The 16,112-nt window shown below is 42.4% G+C and overlaps 2 protein-coding genes across 2 annotated transcripts; one reads left to right on the top strand and one right to left on the bottom strand.

Annotated features, from left to right (window-relative positions):
• The first annotated feature begins 551 nt into the window (after positions 1-551).
• Positions 552-3,040, top strand: LOC121610731 (C-C motif chemokine 19-like). Its single transcript, XM_041942981.1, has 3 exons — positions 552-673; positions 762-885; positions 2,576-3,040. Exons 1-3 carry the CDS (start codon positions 610-612, stop codon positions 2,727-2,729), a joined length of 342 nt encoding a protein of 113 aa, XP_041798915.1. The 5' UTR covers positions 552-609; the 3' UTR covers positions 2,730-3,040.
• Positions 3,041-7,521: 4,481 nt separating this feature from the next.
• Positions 7,522-12,470, bottom strand: LOC121610132 (potassium voltage-gated channel subfamily G member 4-like). Its single transcript, XM_041942088.1, has 2 exons — positions 11,712-12,470; positions 7,522-8,435 (listed from the first exon to the last, which is right to left on the bottom strand). The coding sequence occupies exons 1-2, from the start codon at positions 12,468-12,470 to the stop codon at positions 7,599-7,601; spliced, it is 1,596 nt and encodes a 531-aa protein (XP_041798022.1). The 3' UTR covers positions 7,522-7,598.
• Between the last annotated feature and the right edge of the window lie 3,642 nt (positions 12,471-16,112).

Here is a 16,112-nt window from a genome sequence, read left to right on the forward strand (position 1 = left end):
CAAATCTGTTGAAGTAACAGTTTGATTCATCGCCCAGCGCTGAAAAATGAAAAAACAGTGGCAAACAAAATAAAAGTGCAATAATATCTCTCGTGCTTCGCCCACTTTAAAGAAAGATAAAGAAAAGTGTTTATTTACAATAGAAAAAAGGAAAAGTAAGAAAACGGGTCAGAGCAACCGTAACCAGCCGCTGGTCATCCAGCGCCATCTTAAGTATAGCACTTGAGTAAATGTACTTAGTTACATCCCACCGCTGCCCTCAGGGTCAGTTAACCATGAATAAACAGATATTTGTTACATCAAGTCCAAGGAACAAGTTACAATAAACGGTGAAAGCCCAGATTATATTCTCTGTAAGGCTTTTTGCAGAATTGTTCTACGTGTTATGATCTTCAGTTTCTTCTTAGTGCAGAAAATAGTCACAGTGACAGAGAAAAGAGAAGAACAGGAAACAGAGGGGGAATCACTGAATCGCACATTCTGAGAATGTAACCAACTATGGAGACATCAGATGCATATAAAGGGGGGCCAGAGCAGGTCTCCAACACAGACCAGCCCTGAAGATTAAAGGAGATCCAGCTGAAGCTCGTCTGTCTCTGTCGGGGAAACATGAAGACTCTGGTGACTCTGCTGCTGCTGACTCTGATCTGCTGCCTTTACCACATCTCTGCCGGTCAGTCACTCTGCTTGATTTCTGCGTGAGCCGTCGATCTGAACTGTATTTAAGAGTATTTACTATGTGTGTGTTTGTGTGTTCACAGCTCCAGTTGCGCCGCACCTTTTGGCTCAACAATGCTGTCCAGTCTGTGTTAGGAAACCTGTCCCTAAGGGAAAGGTGAAAAACGTGACGATGACCGACAGTGGCTGCAAACTCAAAGCCATTGTGTGAGTATATACAGAAGATGCATTAGAGGCAGTGATTTTGCTTTCATAAGCTTGTAGACAAATGTGATAAGTGTGCAATTTGTCTGTTTCTCGGTTCCTTAAGTCAAGTAAACATCGACTGAAAGTACAGACTGGGGTCAAACCCCCGAGCTTCTGATTGGTCAGTGACTTACTCTAAACCACAGCCGCCCTGAATGATAAATACCTGACGACTTAATCATAGTACAGTATGTAGAGAAAACTGTGTTTACCATGAAAACAGGACACCTGTACGTTTACCTGTACTTTTTATAAAGAATGGGCTCATGTTAAAGTGTTAAACTAAACTTCATACTGTGGGATTATTTAATCTCTAACAATATTTTACATTTTATGAGGCTTCTTTATGTAGCAGCATAAAGTAGAGTCATGTACTGCAGTAGTGTAGAACAGTAACAAAGTAAAAGAGTATTCAAGTAAAGTAACAGTATCTCAGAATACAGAAGAGCTCCTAAAAACTTGACTGAATGAGCAACAAAAAAATTCAGCTAATTTAAATAAAAATATAATAATCAGATTATTATGATCAGATTTTGATTGTATAATAATTCATTAACATATTAATCTGTAGTAGTTTGAGGATCGTCCACCAGGAGGAGCTGTTCAGTTATTGTACACTGGGTCCTGCAGGCTGACTGTGTGCTGCTGTTTCTGTTCAAGTACAATTCATTGGTACTTGTACTTTAAATGTCCACCACGACATTTCAGATGGAGATTTCTTCTCACATGTTTATGCATCAATAATCCAAAAGATTGACATTTTTTAATAATGGCTGTTACAGTAATAATAATCTAATAATTTAATAAAATAAAACATACTGTCAGATACCAGTTCTTTAAACTAGTGTAGTCAAATACAACAGTTCTGCAGTAAATCCTCTCTCCATGAACAAACAGGCGATTGTATTGTTTAGTCCACCTTCACTGACGTAAATGGGGTGGACAAAATAATAGAAACACCTATCAGTATAAAGCAGCACAGTTCAACAGCAGCACAAACTGCATCCTCAGAAGTGACCGTACAGTTGAATCAACACGTCTCTGAAACCGTTTCAGCACAACTCAATTAAAAGTACAGAAGTATTAGAAGCAAAGTCTACTTAAAGTATCAGCAGTAAAAGTACTCATTCTGCAGTAACATGTCTCCTTGGTCCTGACATTGTCGTAACACTGATCCATCAGTGTTAGAGCAGCATCTTATTGTCGGAGCTGCTGCAGTTCAATCTAGTTTCAACTACTTTATATACAGCTAGCTATTCAGTCGAGTGGTGCCCAACGTAGGGGTCGGGCCCCTTCAAAGGGTCATCAGATATATGTGAGGGGTTGTCAGATGATTAATAGGAAAGAAGAAAAAGCTTTGAACAATTATTTAAATGAGACTGTCTGTGTATTTCACCCTGAAATATATTTGAGTAAAAGTGTCAAGCAGGATAAAAATAGTACAAGTTCATTGTACAGGTACCTAAAACTCTATTTAAGTACAGTATTTGAATACATGTACTTAGGCACTCTGGTTAACTACTGGTAAACAGCTTTACTGTCCATGAAACCAGCTGCCTGCGGCACAGAGAGGACCTGAACACTGCTTATATTACTGCTGTGACACTGTGATTCTCTGACAGTGAATATTATGTGTTTTTGTTTCTTACAGAGTTACAACAGTCTGTGATAAGAAGATCTGTATGACTGGAAACTGGGCCTGGGCAAAGAAGCTGCTGACAGAGTTTGAGCAGTCAGCGGCTAAAAATGCGTCTGAGTCCGCCTTCAATCAGGCCCCGTGTTCAAAAGACCTGAACAAAGTGTGACAGCGCTGCTCCTGCGGGTCATGATTGCATGTATGTTCTTTATCTACATGTCTGTCACTGGATGATTAATGATGCTTATACAGAAAGGCAACTTTGAGGCTAAAACTGCTGCCTGAAACTGACATTGTGACCCCGAAAAGTTTCATGTTGATGACTTCAGTTAAAAATCTGAGATATCAAACAGCAGCCAGTCTACGATCAGAAAACAACACGCGGTCCTACTGTGATGTTTTATACTCAAATGTGTCCTAATTTAATATCTTTATGAATTATGGGAAGATGTGTAGGGTTGTCATTGCTCCACATGGTCCTGCCCCTTTCTGAATAAAATCTTTATTTTTGGATTCAGTGTTCGGCTCATTTTATTTTGGAGGCCGTGAGTCGACACGCTCAGATGTGACCTTCAGCCGCGCTCATGCAGGCTGTTTAATATTTATAAAAAATCAATATGAATATAGTTTAAAAGTTGACCAGTGCAACTTCCACAGCAGTGATGGAAAGTAACTAAGTTCAGTAAGTCACACACTGTGCTCACAGTTTTGAGGTACTTCATATAAATATTTGAATAATTCCATTTTCTGATACTTGATACTTCAACTCAACAACTGTTCAGAGGCAAATATTGTACTTTTCACTCCACCACATTTATCTGATAACGTTATATATTCAAGTTAGTAATTATGATGATTAGTTTAAGTTAGAATCAGATAATTAACTATTGATCCTGAAGGGAAGTAAAATTATCTCGACTTGTACCAGCTGCAACATTAAAGTGATGAACACATTAATGAATCTGAGATGAAATAATCAATAATAGAATAATAATCATTTCAGACCTGTGATGAGGTTATAAGACATTAAACAAATCAATCATGTCGTTTTTTCCTCCAGGGTTTGTGTGACAGCCTCTTAAATGAGGACAGCAGGCAGTGCAGAGGTGGCAGAGGACTTTTCAATGTCTCCATTGTTTGAAAGTTACTGTGACAGTGTTTGAAGAAGTTCTGTCCAGATAGAAAGAGGCTCTTCAAAACTCTCCATCTGTGTCTTCAAACACAGTCATAACAGCAGATGTCAGCGTGACGACAGCTTGCTCGCTCTCAAACGGAGACGACGTGCACATGAACTGATAAATGTCCCGTTTAGCAAGTAAAACAGCAAAATGCCAAACGCTGTGTGAAGCTGTCACACCAGCCGAATGAAGGCACAGACCAACTTTAAGCACGGCCGGCATTTGCTGCGTTCAATAGCCGTGATTCTCCACTGCTTCCTGCGTGGGTGCGTGATACATAGTCCTGCCAATGGCTTCACACCGTTCCCCTGATCTACAGGTGATGATGATGTGCCAGGAGATGCAGCAAAGTGGCAGCAAAGACAGCGAAGAAGACTGTGTGAGTAAACGCTGATGCAAACAAGTCAGGTTTCAAACTTTTTGAATGTTTTATGAGGAAGAAAAAGTGAATCAACACATTTGTTTCACCTCGGTGAAAACACTGACAGAGGAAAACTCCTCAGGGAACCTTCACCATCAGACCGCTGCATAAATCTATAATTTATACGCAGCTCCTAGAGGGTACAGGAGAGGACTTTAGTTTATGTTATCAATCTGTTTTGATTTAGTCAGTAAAACTAAGAAATACACCATCCTAAAACTGTCTAACCCACCATCTAAAAGTCTGCGAGCATCAGACGTCGTAGCTTATTTTTCTCCCATTTGATCCCTGTGGAGCTCCGGAAATAGTAAACCTGGCGCCATGTGGTCTACAGCTCTGAGGTTCCTTTGTTGAGAACAACTTGCACAACTTTCATGAAGAGAGAATAAAGCATTCATCGTCTGAGGCAGTTAAAACGCAAGCACGAGAGTAAAATGGTTTATTCTTATTTTAAAAATGCCAGTTAGACAAACAGCAACCACAGAGGAGCTACACCATGTGTGAGTGGAGGATGGAAGAGCTGTGCTGTGTAATCGATCACAGCGGAGACTCCGCATTGGAATAACTGTCTCCTGATAATGCAGCTAGACGATGCATTTAAGGACACGACAACATCCAACAAACAATGAAGTTACTAAGAGCTTAAAGAGAGTTTTGTTGCCTCTCGTCTGTGTTTGTATCAGTCGTTGTTATTAATCCGTTTTCTTCTGTGGTGACTCTTTTGATTGTATCTCCCGTCACTATTTACCAGGGTCGCCATTTAATCCCCTGCACGCTATAAAAAAGGTCTAATTTATTGGTTTGTTTTCAAAGTCAGAATTAAATTAAATTTCTCTTCTCCATCTCCTTGATGTTTGTTTTTACGTCTGTACTTATTTGGTTGAAACTCTTAGCAGAAAAAAGAAGAAATTTAGTATTTATTTATATATCTGTCGTGTCATCGGCCCTGGTATGTTAGCATCGTTGTTACCTGTTGCATAAAGCCTTCTTGCATCAGTGACTGCTAACGTTAGCATGCTAGTAAAAACTCCCCACACTGGCTGTGGTAAAGGGACAGACGGCCAACATTGCTAAAGGCTGACAGCGAGTCAGCGTCTGAAGGCCTGGACAGCGTGACGAGCGCCTCCTACCAGCAGAGGCGCTGTTAGCTTCTACACCACACTGGAGGCTCAGGTGTCAGGTGTGGAGGTCAGAAGTCGAAGTAAACAGCATCGTTATGATTTTACTGAGAGCCTGAAGAAGACGACGCGGTCAATCCTGGTCTACAGCTTCTTCCTCCATCATGTGACAAACTGTGTGTCTGTCTGACCCTCCTCTTCTTCACCTGTCCAGCAGCTCCTCTAGTGTCTCATCTGTCTGCCACGCTCCTCGTCTCCTCCTGTTCTCTCCTCCTGTTCTCTGCTGTTCTCTCCTCCTGTTCTCTTCTCTCCTCCTGTTCTCACCTCCTGTTCTATCCTGTTCTCTCCTCCTGTTCTCTCCTCCTGTTCTCTTCTTTTCTCTCCTCCCGTTCTCTCCTCCTGTTCTCTCCTCCTGTTCTCTCCTCCTGTTCTCTTCTTTTCTCTCCTCCCGTTCTCTCCTCCTGTTCTCTCCTCCTGTTCTCTTCTTTTCTCTCCTCCTATTCTCTCTTGTTCTCTCCTCCTGTTCTCTCTTGTTCTCTCCTCCTGTTCTCTCCTCTTGTTCTCTCCTGTTCTCCCTTCTTCTTCTCTCCTGTTCTCTCTTCTCCTTCTCTCCTCCAGTTCTCTCCTCCTGTTCTCTCCTGTTCTCTCCTCCTGTTCTCTCCTCCTGTTCTATCCTCCTGCTCTCTCTTCCTGTTCTCTCCTCCTGTTCTCTCTTGTTCTCTCCTGTTCTCCCTTCTTCTTCTCTCCTCCTGTTCTCTCCTGTTCTCTCATTTTGTTATCTACTGTTCTCTCCTCCTGTTCTCTCCTGTCCTCTCCTCCTGTTCTCTCCTCCTGTTCTCTCCTCATGTTCTCTTCTCTCCTCCTGTTCTCTCCTCCTGTTCTCTTCTTTTCTCTCCTCCCGTTCTCTCCTCCTGTTCTCTCCTCCTGTTCTCTTCTTTTCTCTCCTCCTATTCTCTCTTGTTCTCTCCTCCTGTTCTCTCTTGTTCTCTCCTCCTGTTCTCTCCTCTTGTTCTCTCCTGTTCTCCCTTCTTCTTCTCTCCTGTTCTCTCTTCTCCTTCTCTCCTCCAGTTCTCTCCTCCAGTTCTCTCCTCCTGTTCTCTCCTGTTCTCTCCTCCTGTTCTCTCTTGTTCTCTCCTGTTCTCCCTTCTTCTTCTCTCCTCCTGTTCTCTCCTGTTCTCTCATTTTGTTATCTACTGTTCTCTCCTCCTGTTCTCTCCTCTTGTTCCCTCCTCTTGTTCTCTCCTCCTGTTCTCTCCTGTTCTCTCCTCCTGTTCTCTCCTCTTGTTCTCTCCTCCCGTTCTCTCCTCTTTTCCTCCTCTTGTTCCCTCCTCCTGTTCTCTCCTGTTCTCTCCTGTTCTCTCCTCTTGTTCCCTCCTCTTGTTCCCTCCTCCTGTTCTCTCCTCCTGTTCTATCCTCCTGCTCTCTCCTCCTGTTCTCTCCTCTTTTCTCTCCTCTTGTTCCCTCGTCCTGTTCTCTCCTGTTTTCCTCCTCTTGTTCTCTCCTCCTGTTCTCTCCTCTGTTCTCTCCTCTTGTTCCCTCGTCCTGTTCTCTCCTGTTTTCCTCCTCTTGTTCCCTCCTCCTGTTCTCTCCTGTTCTCTCCTCCTGTTCTCTCCTGTTCTCTCCTCTGTTCTCTCCTCTTGTTCCCTCCTCTTGTTCCCTCCTCCTGTTCTCTCCTGTTCTCTCCTCTGTTCTCTCCTCTTGTTCCCTCCTCTCTCCTGTTCTGCTTATAAAAAGATGGAATCAGCATATGCAGCCAGAATCTCTCATTTTTTACTTTTAAATTGGATTCTACAAGGGCAGAATAAGGTCATGAAGAAGATCTGCTGCTTTAATGACACACAGAGGACCCAAAACGTTATTTTGATCAATATCATATTATTTTCAAGAGCTTTTATGCATGATAGGAATGACAGATGAATGGATCCGGGGCTATTTTCTATTATACGGCCAGGCCTAACGGCACCGCTGCCTGTACACTGTATCTCATCCTGGTTTTGAAAATGAAAAAATGTGCACAATAATTGCAGTGAGATTATAGTTTATATTTTCTTACACAAAAAGTGAGGAGAACTAAACTTTACACTTCAGGTAAAAGTTTGGAAAGTGGTGCTGCACGCATGTGTTTGCTGATATGAAAAAAGCTTAATATAACCTGATAGGAACTAGATAGAGTTTGACCCAGAACATGAACAGACAAGAACTTTACGTGTCATACACTGTCCACAATATAACAGTCCTCTGGAGTCTAAGTGTATCTACACAGGATAGAGTGTGTCACCATTTAAACACAGGATTACTGGGTGTCTGACTGCTCTCTTCCATTAGAAAGCTGTAGAAGGAAGTGTGGATTGATGACTTCTGCTTGACATCAGCCCGTCTTCCTTGGATACAGACGGGAGCTCGCCTGGTGACAAATCGGCTTTGGACCAACTCTCCTCTGACTCTGCAGCTATCTCCTCGCCTCTCTCCTCCTTCCACAGCTGCTCGTACTCCTGCTTGAGCTCCTGATAAGATCGGGAGAAGGTGTGGAAGATCGAGGTGGCGGGGAACGCCATAATGAGGATGCCGCTCAGGATGCTGGTCAGCGCCACTATCTGTCCCGGGATGCTGTGCGGCACCATGTCGCCGTAGCCCACCGTAGTCATGGAGATGATGGCCCACCAGTAGGAGGCCGGGATGCTGCTGAAGCTGTGTTGGGGGGGCGTGGCGGCGAACGGTGCCAGCTCACTCTCCGCGAGGTGAACCAGAGGCGAGAAGAGGGTCACGGCCACGCAGACGAACAGCAGCAGCAGGCCGAACTCCCTCATGCTGCGCTGCATGGTCAGCCCTAAAGTCTGCAGGCCCAGAGAGTGGCGAGCCAGTCGCATCACGTACAGGATCCGCAGGGCCCGCAGCAGGCGCAGGATCAGACTCAGTTTGTCCAGGTAGCCTCTGCCGGCACCCATGATGACGTCCTCCTGTGACTCATCTCTGACGTCGACGACCAGGGACACGTAGTACGGGAGGATGGCGATGGCGTCGATGATGTTGAGAGGGCCGCGAGCGAAGGCCAGCTTGCTCTGAGCGTTGACAAATCGCAGCACGAACTCCAACGTGAACCACGCCACGCAGATCGACTCCACCACAAACATGCTGTGACACCTCTGAGAGCACTCGCCCTGCACACACAGAGGAAAACACACCTGATGTCAGCTGCTGCTCTGGAGGAGCTTCTGAACACCTGAGAAGATGCACCTGACGTCATCGGCACATGACATTATGTGGGATGACGTCATGTGCCGATGAGTGACATACCACATGACGTCATCGGCACATGACGTCATCCCACATGACGTCATCGGCACATGGCGTCATCGGCACATGACGTCATCGGCACATGACGTCACTCATCGGCACATGACGTCATCCCACATGATGTCATCAGCACATGACGTCATTAGCACATGACGTCACTCATCGGCACATGACGTCATCCCACATGATGTCATCAGCATATGACGTCATCGGTACATGACGTCATCAGCACATGACGTCATCAGCACATGCCGTCACTCATCACCACATGACGTCATCACCACATGACGTCATCAGCACATGACGTCATCCCGCATGACGTCATCAGCACATGGCGTCATCGGTACATGACATCATCACCACATGACGTCATCAGCACATGACGTCATCAGGGTTACCTTGGAAATGCAAGAAATTACTTTGAACTTTTAAAATATTTCTCTATCAAGTCCCCCTTCAAAGAAAAGATAGACCTTTATTCTGCTTTTCACTGTGATTGATTTGATGCTGTATAACTGTGCCTTTGAGAACAGCATATTTTGGTTGCAGCACATATTTTCACAGCACATAAATGTACCTTTTCAGTATTAAAATACACCACTGATGAATAAAGCTTTAAATGTTGCAGAATATATGCTTTTACTTTTAATTATAATGATGCTATAGATATTTAAATCCCCTTGTCTGTGAAAACAAGCCACCTACCCTCCATAACTGTGACACCTGCTCAGCAGTACGTGTCTCACAGCACAGTAAACCGGAGAAAATGCATGTTTCTAAACCTACACAGCACTGGAATTGATTCACACACAAGCTAATGCAGTATTTCTTTGGCACTGTGTGTTTGAAAAGAGTCTGCTGTAATGTGGAGTCATTAAAGTGGAACAAAATCAATTTCCATTTCAGAGTCTCTGAATGACTGAATGATGGCAGAGAATAAGAAAACGAGGTCCTCCAATGAGGAACGGCCATCACAAATCCTCAAGTGACAAAAAAATTACAACCTTGTAAAACGCTTTTCTCGTCCCGTAATGAGTCTCTTTATGTTCACTGACAACAGCTGAAGGGCAGGTTTCATTTCACTACCTTCACTCTGGAGTTCTGTACACTGTGCTACCACAGAAAATACAACAGTAGTACTATTCAGGAAATAAAGACGAACTGGATCTGAACTTTCTGCTTGGCAACATGTTGATGGGTCACTACACAATTTCCACAATTTACAGTCAGCTACCCCGATTCTGTAAGAGTCTGGACTCTGTGCTACTCAGATAAATAACACAAAAGTTAGATTAGTGCTTTATTTTAAGCAATATTTCACTTTCTTTAAACAAAAGAGGATTTGAGGTCGACTGTTCCGAGTTTGGCAAAGTTACGTCCAGTAAACTTCACCATCTATCTGAACAACGTGATGCTAAAAACAAATAACATTTACATTTTTTCTTATGTTGCTATATAATAAGGATGATTACCCAAAATACAAGACCAAGGTTCTTCTCTTTATTTCATCCACTTTTTCTTACACAATGCAGAGACAGCATTCTGTCGAGTGGTCATCAAATGCATACTTAAGGCTGTCTTGGTTATATTAACTAGCTGGCAAAAGCTGATAAAATGTGACAGTGACAGTTATTTCAAAATTAAAACATGAGAAGCCGCTTTTGTCTCCGTCCGTCTGTCTGAAGTAAAGGAACCATTGTTTCATATCTTGAATTTCAGTCTCTCTGCTTTCTTCGACAAACCAACATTCAGCTCTGTCTATTTTGGATCAGCCTCGTTCGCCTGTCAAGCTGAATAAAAGCTCGTCAAAGCAGCTGGACGACATTCAGCGATACATGTTTGCCAGAAACTCAACACTGAAAACAAAACTGGTTTCCAGGAATTAAAAGGAATCTTGGCTTTGCTTTTGTCTCTGAGCCAAATTTAGAAACAGACTCCAGATGTTCAGCCCAACAGTTGTGTGAATAATAACTTTGAGCTTCTGAACTGATTATGTCCGTGACTCAATTTTCTTGTGTCCTTATTAGTGCATCTGCACGTACATCAGGCAGAAATCAATCCACTGTCTGCAGCCTGGAAACATAATCACACACAGCCCAGTTCAGACTCTCAACGTGATGATTTATCAGTTCTACAGCCTGTCTGCTTCTGTTCACTCAGACAACACCAGCAGAAATAATCTCATCCAAAGAAGTCTCAAGATAAAACGTATAAATTGTCTTTGCACTGTTTTCAATGAAGTATGTGTCAGAACAGGTTATCACATTCTGTTTTATTCATGTTTTACACAGCGTCCAAACTCTTCTGGAATCAGAGATGTTTGATTTCACAGTCACATTCTCCTCACACCTCACTGCTTTACACAAGCTGATTGACTGACATCAATCTACTCGGCAGATTCTCATTTATTTATTTTTATATCAAAATCATTTTTTAATTATTATTATTGTAGATTTCTTAATTTTATTTTACACAGGCCAGTCATTTTATTCTTGATGGAGATTATTTACCATTTGTCCTTGAAAAAACTGTTAAAAAAAACAATTTACATCATTGTCAAGATAACATAAACGTTATTGATCTTCACTGACTCATATGTAGTTCCGTTACTATTCACTCTCATTTTAGCTTTTGGTCTCCACCAACCACGGAGAGAAATCCTGGCCCGTTGGTCGACCCGTTAATCACTACTAACCTTCGTTTAACATTCATTTGAGCCATTAATATATAAATATTAATTCACATTTTAATGGTCCAGAGTATTGGACTAAATGGGATCTATTGGCAGAAATGGAATATAATCTTGATTAGTGTATAATACTAATCATAAAATGTGTGTGTGTGTGTGTGTGTGTGTGTGTGTGTAACACTGACTGTATTGGCTGTATTGTACTGACTTCAAACTCACCTCAAATGCTTCTAAGCTTCAAAGCTTTGATCATAATTTTCTTGAGAAAACATTAATTGACACAGAATCTTAAAAAGTTTTGGTTCATTACTTCAACATTAATGTCACTAACTGCCTCTTTTTGCTGTGACGTGCTGATATGAAACCTCTGCTGAACACGTAAAACTTTCCTGGAACACAGAAAAAGGTTTCATGTATGTAGAACAGGTTTAACAGCAGCATTTATACGCACCCTGTTCTCTTCATCTCTGAGGTCCGGCATGGTGCTAATGCACAGGCTGATGACGGTGACCAGCACCATGACGACAGAGAGGCAGGCGAACACCTTCCCGGCAAGCCCCGACTGAGGGTTTTCCACCACTTCTCGCAGCATCAAGGTCATTCTACGATAGCCCTTTTCAGCCTGTGTGGTGCTTTTCTTAAGCATCACCCTCTTCTGCCTCCACTCCTCTTCTTTGCGCTCTCGCTCCGCCACCTCCTCTACACGTGTGGTCATGCGGCGACGGCAGCAGCGCTCCATGTGGCCCGGGTCCACGCCCCAGTAGTCAAGCTCATCATGCAGCGACACGGCACACAGTTCTCGCAGCAGACGCAGTTTGCCTGCAGCCAGGAAGTTGAGGATGACCCTGAAGGCTGTCGGATTTCGGTCAAAGAAATACTCCTGACACGTCTCATCATAGTCATCGCAGAGTCGTGCGATCTCCTCGGGGGTGGTGCAGAAGCGCAGACGTCCCAGACGACTCTGGGGGAATTGCTCCAAGGTGCTCCAAGGGAAGGTGTACCGGTTGCCCCCGACATTGATAAGAACCTGCAGGGTGTGATCAACCACGTACGAGGCCTTGGGGTCACGAAGCAGCTGTGCTCGCTGGAAGTAAACGCCCTTGATGGTCTCAGTCTCCGGGATCTCGGTGAAGAAGCGGTCAAGGCTGCTGTCATCACTGCTGATGGAGTAGGTGCTGAAGTCATGGTTGGCATTACTGATGATGGGCATGCTGGCTTCAGAATGTGTGACGGGATGGAAGAGGTGTTTGTATGTCCGGTTGAAGGGTTAGAATCCGCTGTGATGACAAAAAATCAAATGAAAAACAAAACATTTTGACTTGTGAAACTGTGTTTGTATGAATGTTTCAGTTCAAACCCGGAGTGCCACAAGGCTCTGTCCTCGGTCCACTACTTTTGATACGTACAGATTACACAGAATTCTATATACTGTAGCTGTTGATCCTGATCACCTGAGCACACCTTATAAAATACATCTCTGACATCTATTAATGTTTGACCCAAAAATGTCACACTAAATCAGAAAAAAACTGAAGTCTTTGTTCTTGATACAAAAGAGCCAGTTTACAGAACAGTTTACTGCACACATTTGTGATTTAGAAATTCCTAATACAATGGAATAATTTTTTTTTTTTTTTTTTTTGCAGGTGAGGTGTCCTGTTAACAGTTCTACAAACTCTCCTTTATAATGGAGGTCTATGGGGAAAATATTTTTGGAGCTGCAGATGTTTATGTTGTAGTACCACAGGTGGCCACTGGGGCACACTGGCAGCAGTGCTAATTTGCCACATCAGATTCAGCTCTGTTAATACAGCCATGATTTCTGTTGATTGATTGATTCATTGATGAATCATTTAAGAACTAAAAGATAACAACCAAATTCCATCTAACGTGCTGTTGTGATTGTCATGATGAAGAATAATCCACTCAGAAAAAAGATGTTGGCACCCTGCTTTTAGTCCTGACACCTTTCTGAGATGCCCTCGCACCAGTTCACGCCTGGATTCATGTGGCTCTGACGACTGTCACATGACTGCTGCATGACCTTAAAACCTTGTGGTGTGAACCACCCAGAGAGGTTCAAATGTCTGAGATCGACCAGCTGACGGAAGCAAAGAGGCTTTGACTACAGCTTCTTCTCAATCTGATATCCTCACACACGTTTTTAATGGCAGCAGATTATCTGATCACATGCAAGAGTTTAAACTTTTACAAAAAAACACATTTTCTCTCTGCTGTTATCGAGCCCTGAGCATTGTTCTGTTTTTTTGTTTTGGCCTATTTATGACATTCAAAAAATCCACAGCACCTTCTATGACAAATGTTACTGCTTCTGACAGAGCTTATTGTCAACAGTTTTCAATGGACTTTCTACCAAAGAAATATCTCCATGATGACTGCAGAAAGCGTTTCTGTGGATTATTATGGAGCTACTGTGACGCTGATTCGAGAAAGAGATGGTTGGATTTTTGTGGTTCCCAAAGTTTGTATATTTACTTTCATTTAGAGATCAAAAAATAGAGAAAAATGACATCAAACCCTCTTTAAACAGTTGAACACTTAGCCCATCACTGTAATGGCTTCCAAAATCTAAATACCCTTTCAGAGCTTCCAGCTCGTCTGCATGGAGGCCAGGAATTAAAGCCCAGAGTCTTTACCAGACCTTCACTTATTTCTGATTCTTTCAAATGTAAATTTTAAGCGCTGGAAGCACCACAAAATAAACTCCATTAACCTCTGTTATATTGAGGTGGAGGCCGAAATCTCAGAGGCAAACATGAATATATATTTTTGTTGTTGTTGTTGTTACTTTTTTGTCAGTTTTTTGTTGAAATGATTTTTAATTCAGTGTTCATCTAAATTGATTCATACACATATTCTTGGCCTCTATGGTCCTGCTTGGATGCTATTGGAATAGAAAGCTAATACCAACACTGAAAGGCACAATATGCAACATTTCCACATTAAAATGCCTAAAAGCAACTACACCAACAGTATGTTATATATTTTGTTGAGGCGTGTACTTAGATTATTACAAATGTTTCCAACAGGTGCGCTTCATTTGGTCCCTGTCACAGCCGTCATATCCCCTTTACACCCTCTAGTTGCTATGACTTCCTGGAAAACACAGCAAACAACATACAAACTTGTGACCAATCAATTAAAGTATAGTTATACAATAATAAAATACTCTGAAAGAGGCCATTCTGCTGCCTGAGTACTTGTACGTTTCATACTTTAAGTACACTGTGGTATTGTTACTTTTATGTACCTCTGAAGTAAAACATCGATATTTCTTCAAACGATGTATAACAAATAAAATAAGTAAAATCATCGTCTAGGTGTCACATTATACAGATGTTTCCAAATGTCCGTAGACCTTTCATTATTCAAAATACACAGCACATATACTCTATACTCTATAATCTGTATTTTTCATTATCATTTTAGACAAGATTTGTGAATCACCATACATCATGTAAATGCTGTATGATTCATCAAGTGGAAAGACCATCAGCAGCGGTGGACGAAGCACTTTTACTTAATCCTACAGTGTAGAAATACTCTGTTACCAGTGAAATTCAAAACTTAACCTCAGTATAAAGTATTGCCATCAAAGTTTATAGAAGTACCCAAAATAAAAATACTGACTATGACCAATTATAGATAATATATATTATTGTTTTAGAATTATTGATGCATTAATATGCTATTCACTGAAATGATAGAGCTGGTAAAGATGGAGCTTCTTTTAATTAGAAGGGTAGAATTCCCTCTCAGGATGAATGAAGGCTCATCTTAACCAACTACACCAGAATTTGTTGAATATATTTTGTACAGTTAATCTGAACCTGCAAAGTAATATTAACTTCAGTTATTAAATAAAGAAAGTACAATATTTCCCTCTGTGATGTAGTGGAATATAAGTATTTGTACTTAAGTACAGTACTTTAGTTAATGTACTTTTCTCCCCAGCAGGAGAGTAAAGTATCTGTATTTGAAGCAAATAATGTATTTCCAATAATCTGAAGCAGAAATTAGAGCAGCAGTTTGTTACTTAAAGAGAAAACCTGTTACTTAACATTACATTTACACTATAATACATTAGAATAGGCTGACATCTTATTTTAACATGTGCAGCGAATCCTACGTAATAAAACAAGAGTAAAACAGTAAAAGTAATAATAAAGAGGAAACCTGTAATTGATGGTCTCACCTTAAAGGGCGCAGGTGGGCTGCCTCAGCTCTTTAATGTCTCTGTTATTGCTCCTGAGCATTTTCTCATCTGTTGCTCTAATGAAGACGCTTCTCACTAATTAAGCCATGATTGAATAATTGCTGTTATGATTAAAGTGAAGACCAAGTGGCTCGACGAGCAGCAGCAGCAGGCGGAGCGGGGATATCACAGTTGATTGATCGGCTCTGAAGTTTGCAGGGCTGCTGTGTGTCCGTGCAGCATCGCCGCTCCGCACGCGTCGCCTCTCCGGCAGCTCCGGAGTTGGACGGAATTCAGCTCCGCCGCCGCTGCCGCTGCCGCCGCGCCCGCCGCCGCCGCCGAGGAGACAACAAACGCGATTATCTAACGGCGGTGCCCTCCTGAAACCTGCCGCTGTGTTCTCATCTGTGTTTGACAGCAGGACCATCCTCCTCCTCCTCCTCCACCTCCTCCTCAACGTCCTCCCCTCCCACCACCTCCCATCTCCAGCGCTCTCTTCTTCTACACTGTAAAAAACCGCGTTAAAGCTTCTGGACTAAGAATGTGCTGGAAGAAGTACTCACATCCTTATCTCAGCCCAAACAAAGGGAGTAATATCAGTAGATAAATACAGGATGCACATCACCAAAACTTCAC

Source organism: Chelmon rostratus, chromosome 1 (genome assembly GCF_017976325.1).
Source record: "Chelmon rostratus isolate fCheRos1 chromosome 1, fCheRos1.pri, whole genome shotgun sequence".
Lineage (NCBI taxonomy): Eukaryota > Metazoa > Chordata > Actinopteri > Chaetodontiformes > Chaetodontidae > Chelmon > Chelmon rostratus.

Excerpts from the sequence above, each read along its gene's own strand:
- LOC121610731 (XM_041942981.1), top strand. The coding sequence starts at position 610 with ATGAAGACTCTGGTGACTCTGCTGCTGCTGACTCTGATCTGCTGCCTT. Across the intron at positions 674-761 it reads CCTTTACCACATCTCTGCCG|CTCCAGTTGCGCCGCACCTT; the intron begins GTCAGTCACTCT and ends GTGTGTTCACAG. Across the intron at positions 886-2,575 it reads TGCAAACTCAAAGCCATTGT|AGTTACAACAGTCTGTGATA; the intron begins GTGAGTATATAC and ends TGTTTCTTACAG.
- LOC121610132 (XM_041942088.1), bottom strand. The coding sequence starts at position 12,470 with ATGCCCATCATCAGTAATGCCAACCATGACTTCAGCACCTACTCCATC. Across the intron at positions 8,436-11,711 it reads TCAGAGATGAAGAGAACAGG|GGCGAGTGCTCTCAGAGGTG; the intron begins GTGCGTATAAAT and ends CTGTGTGTGCAG.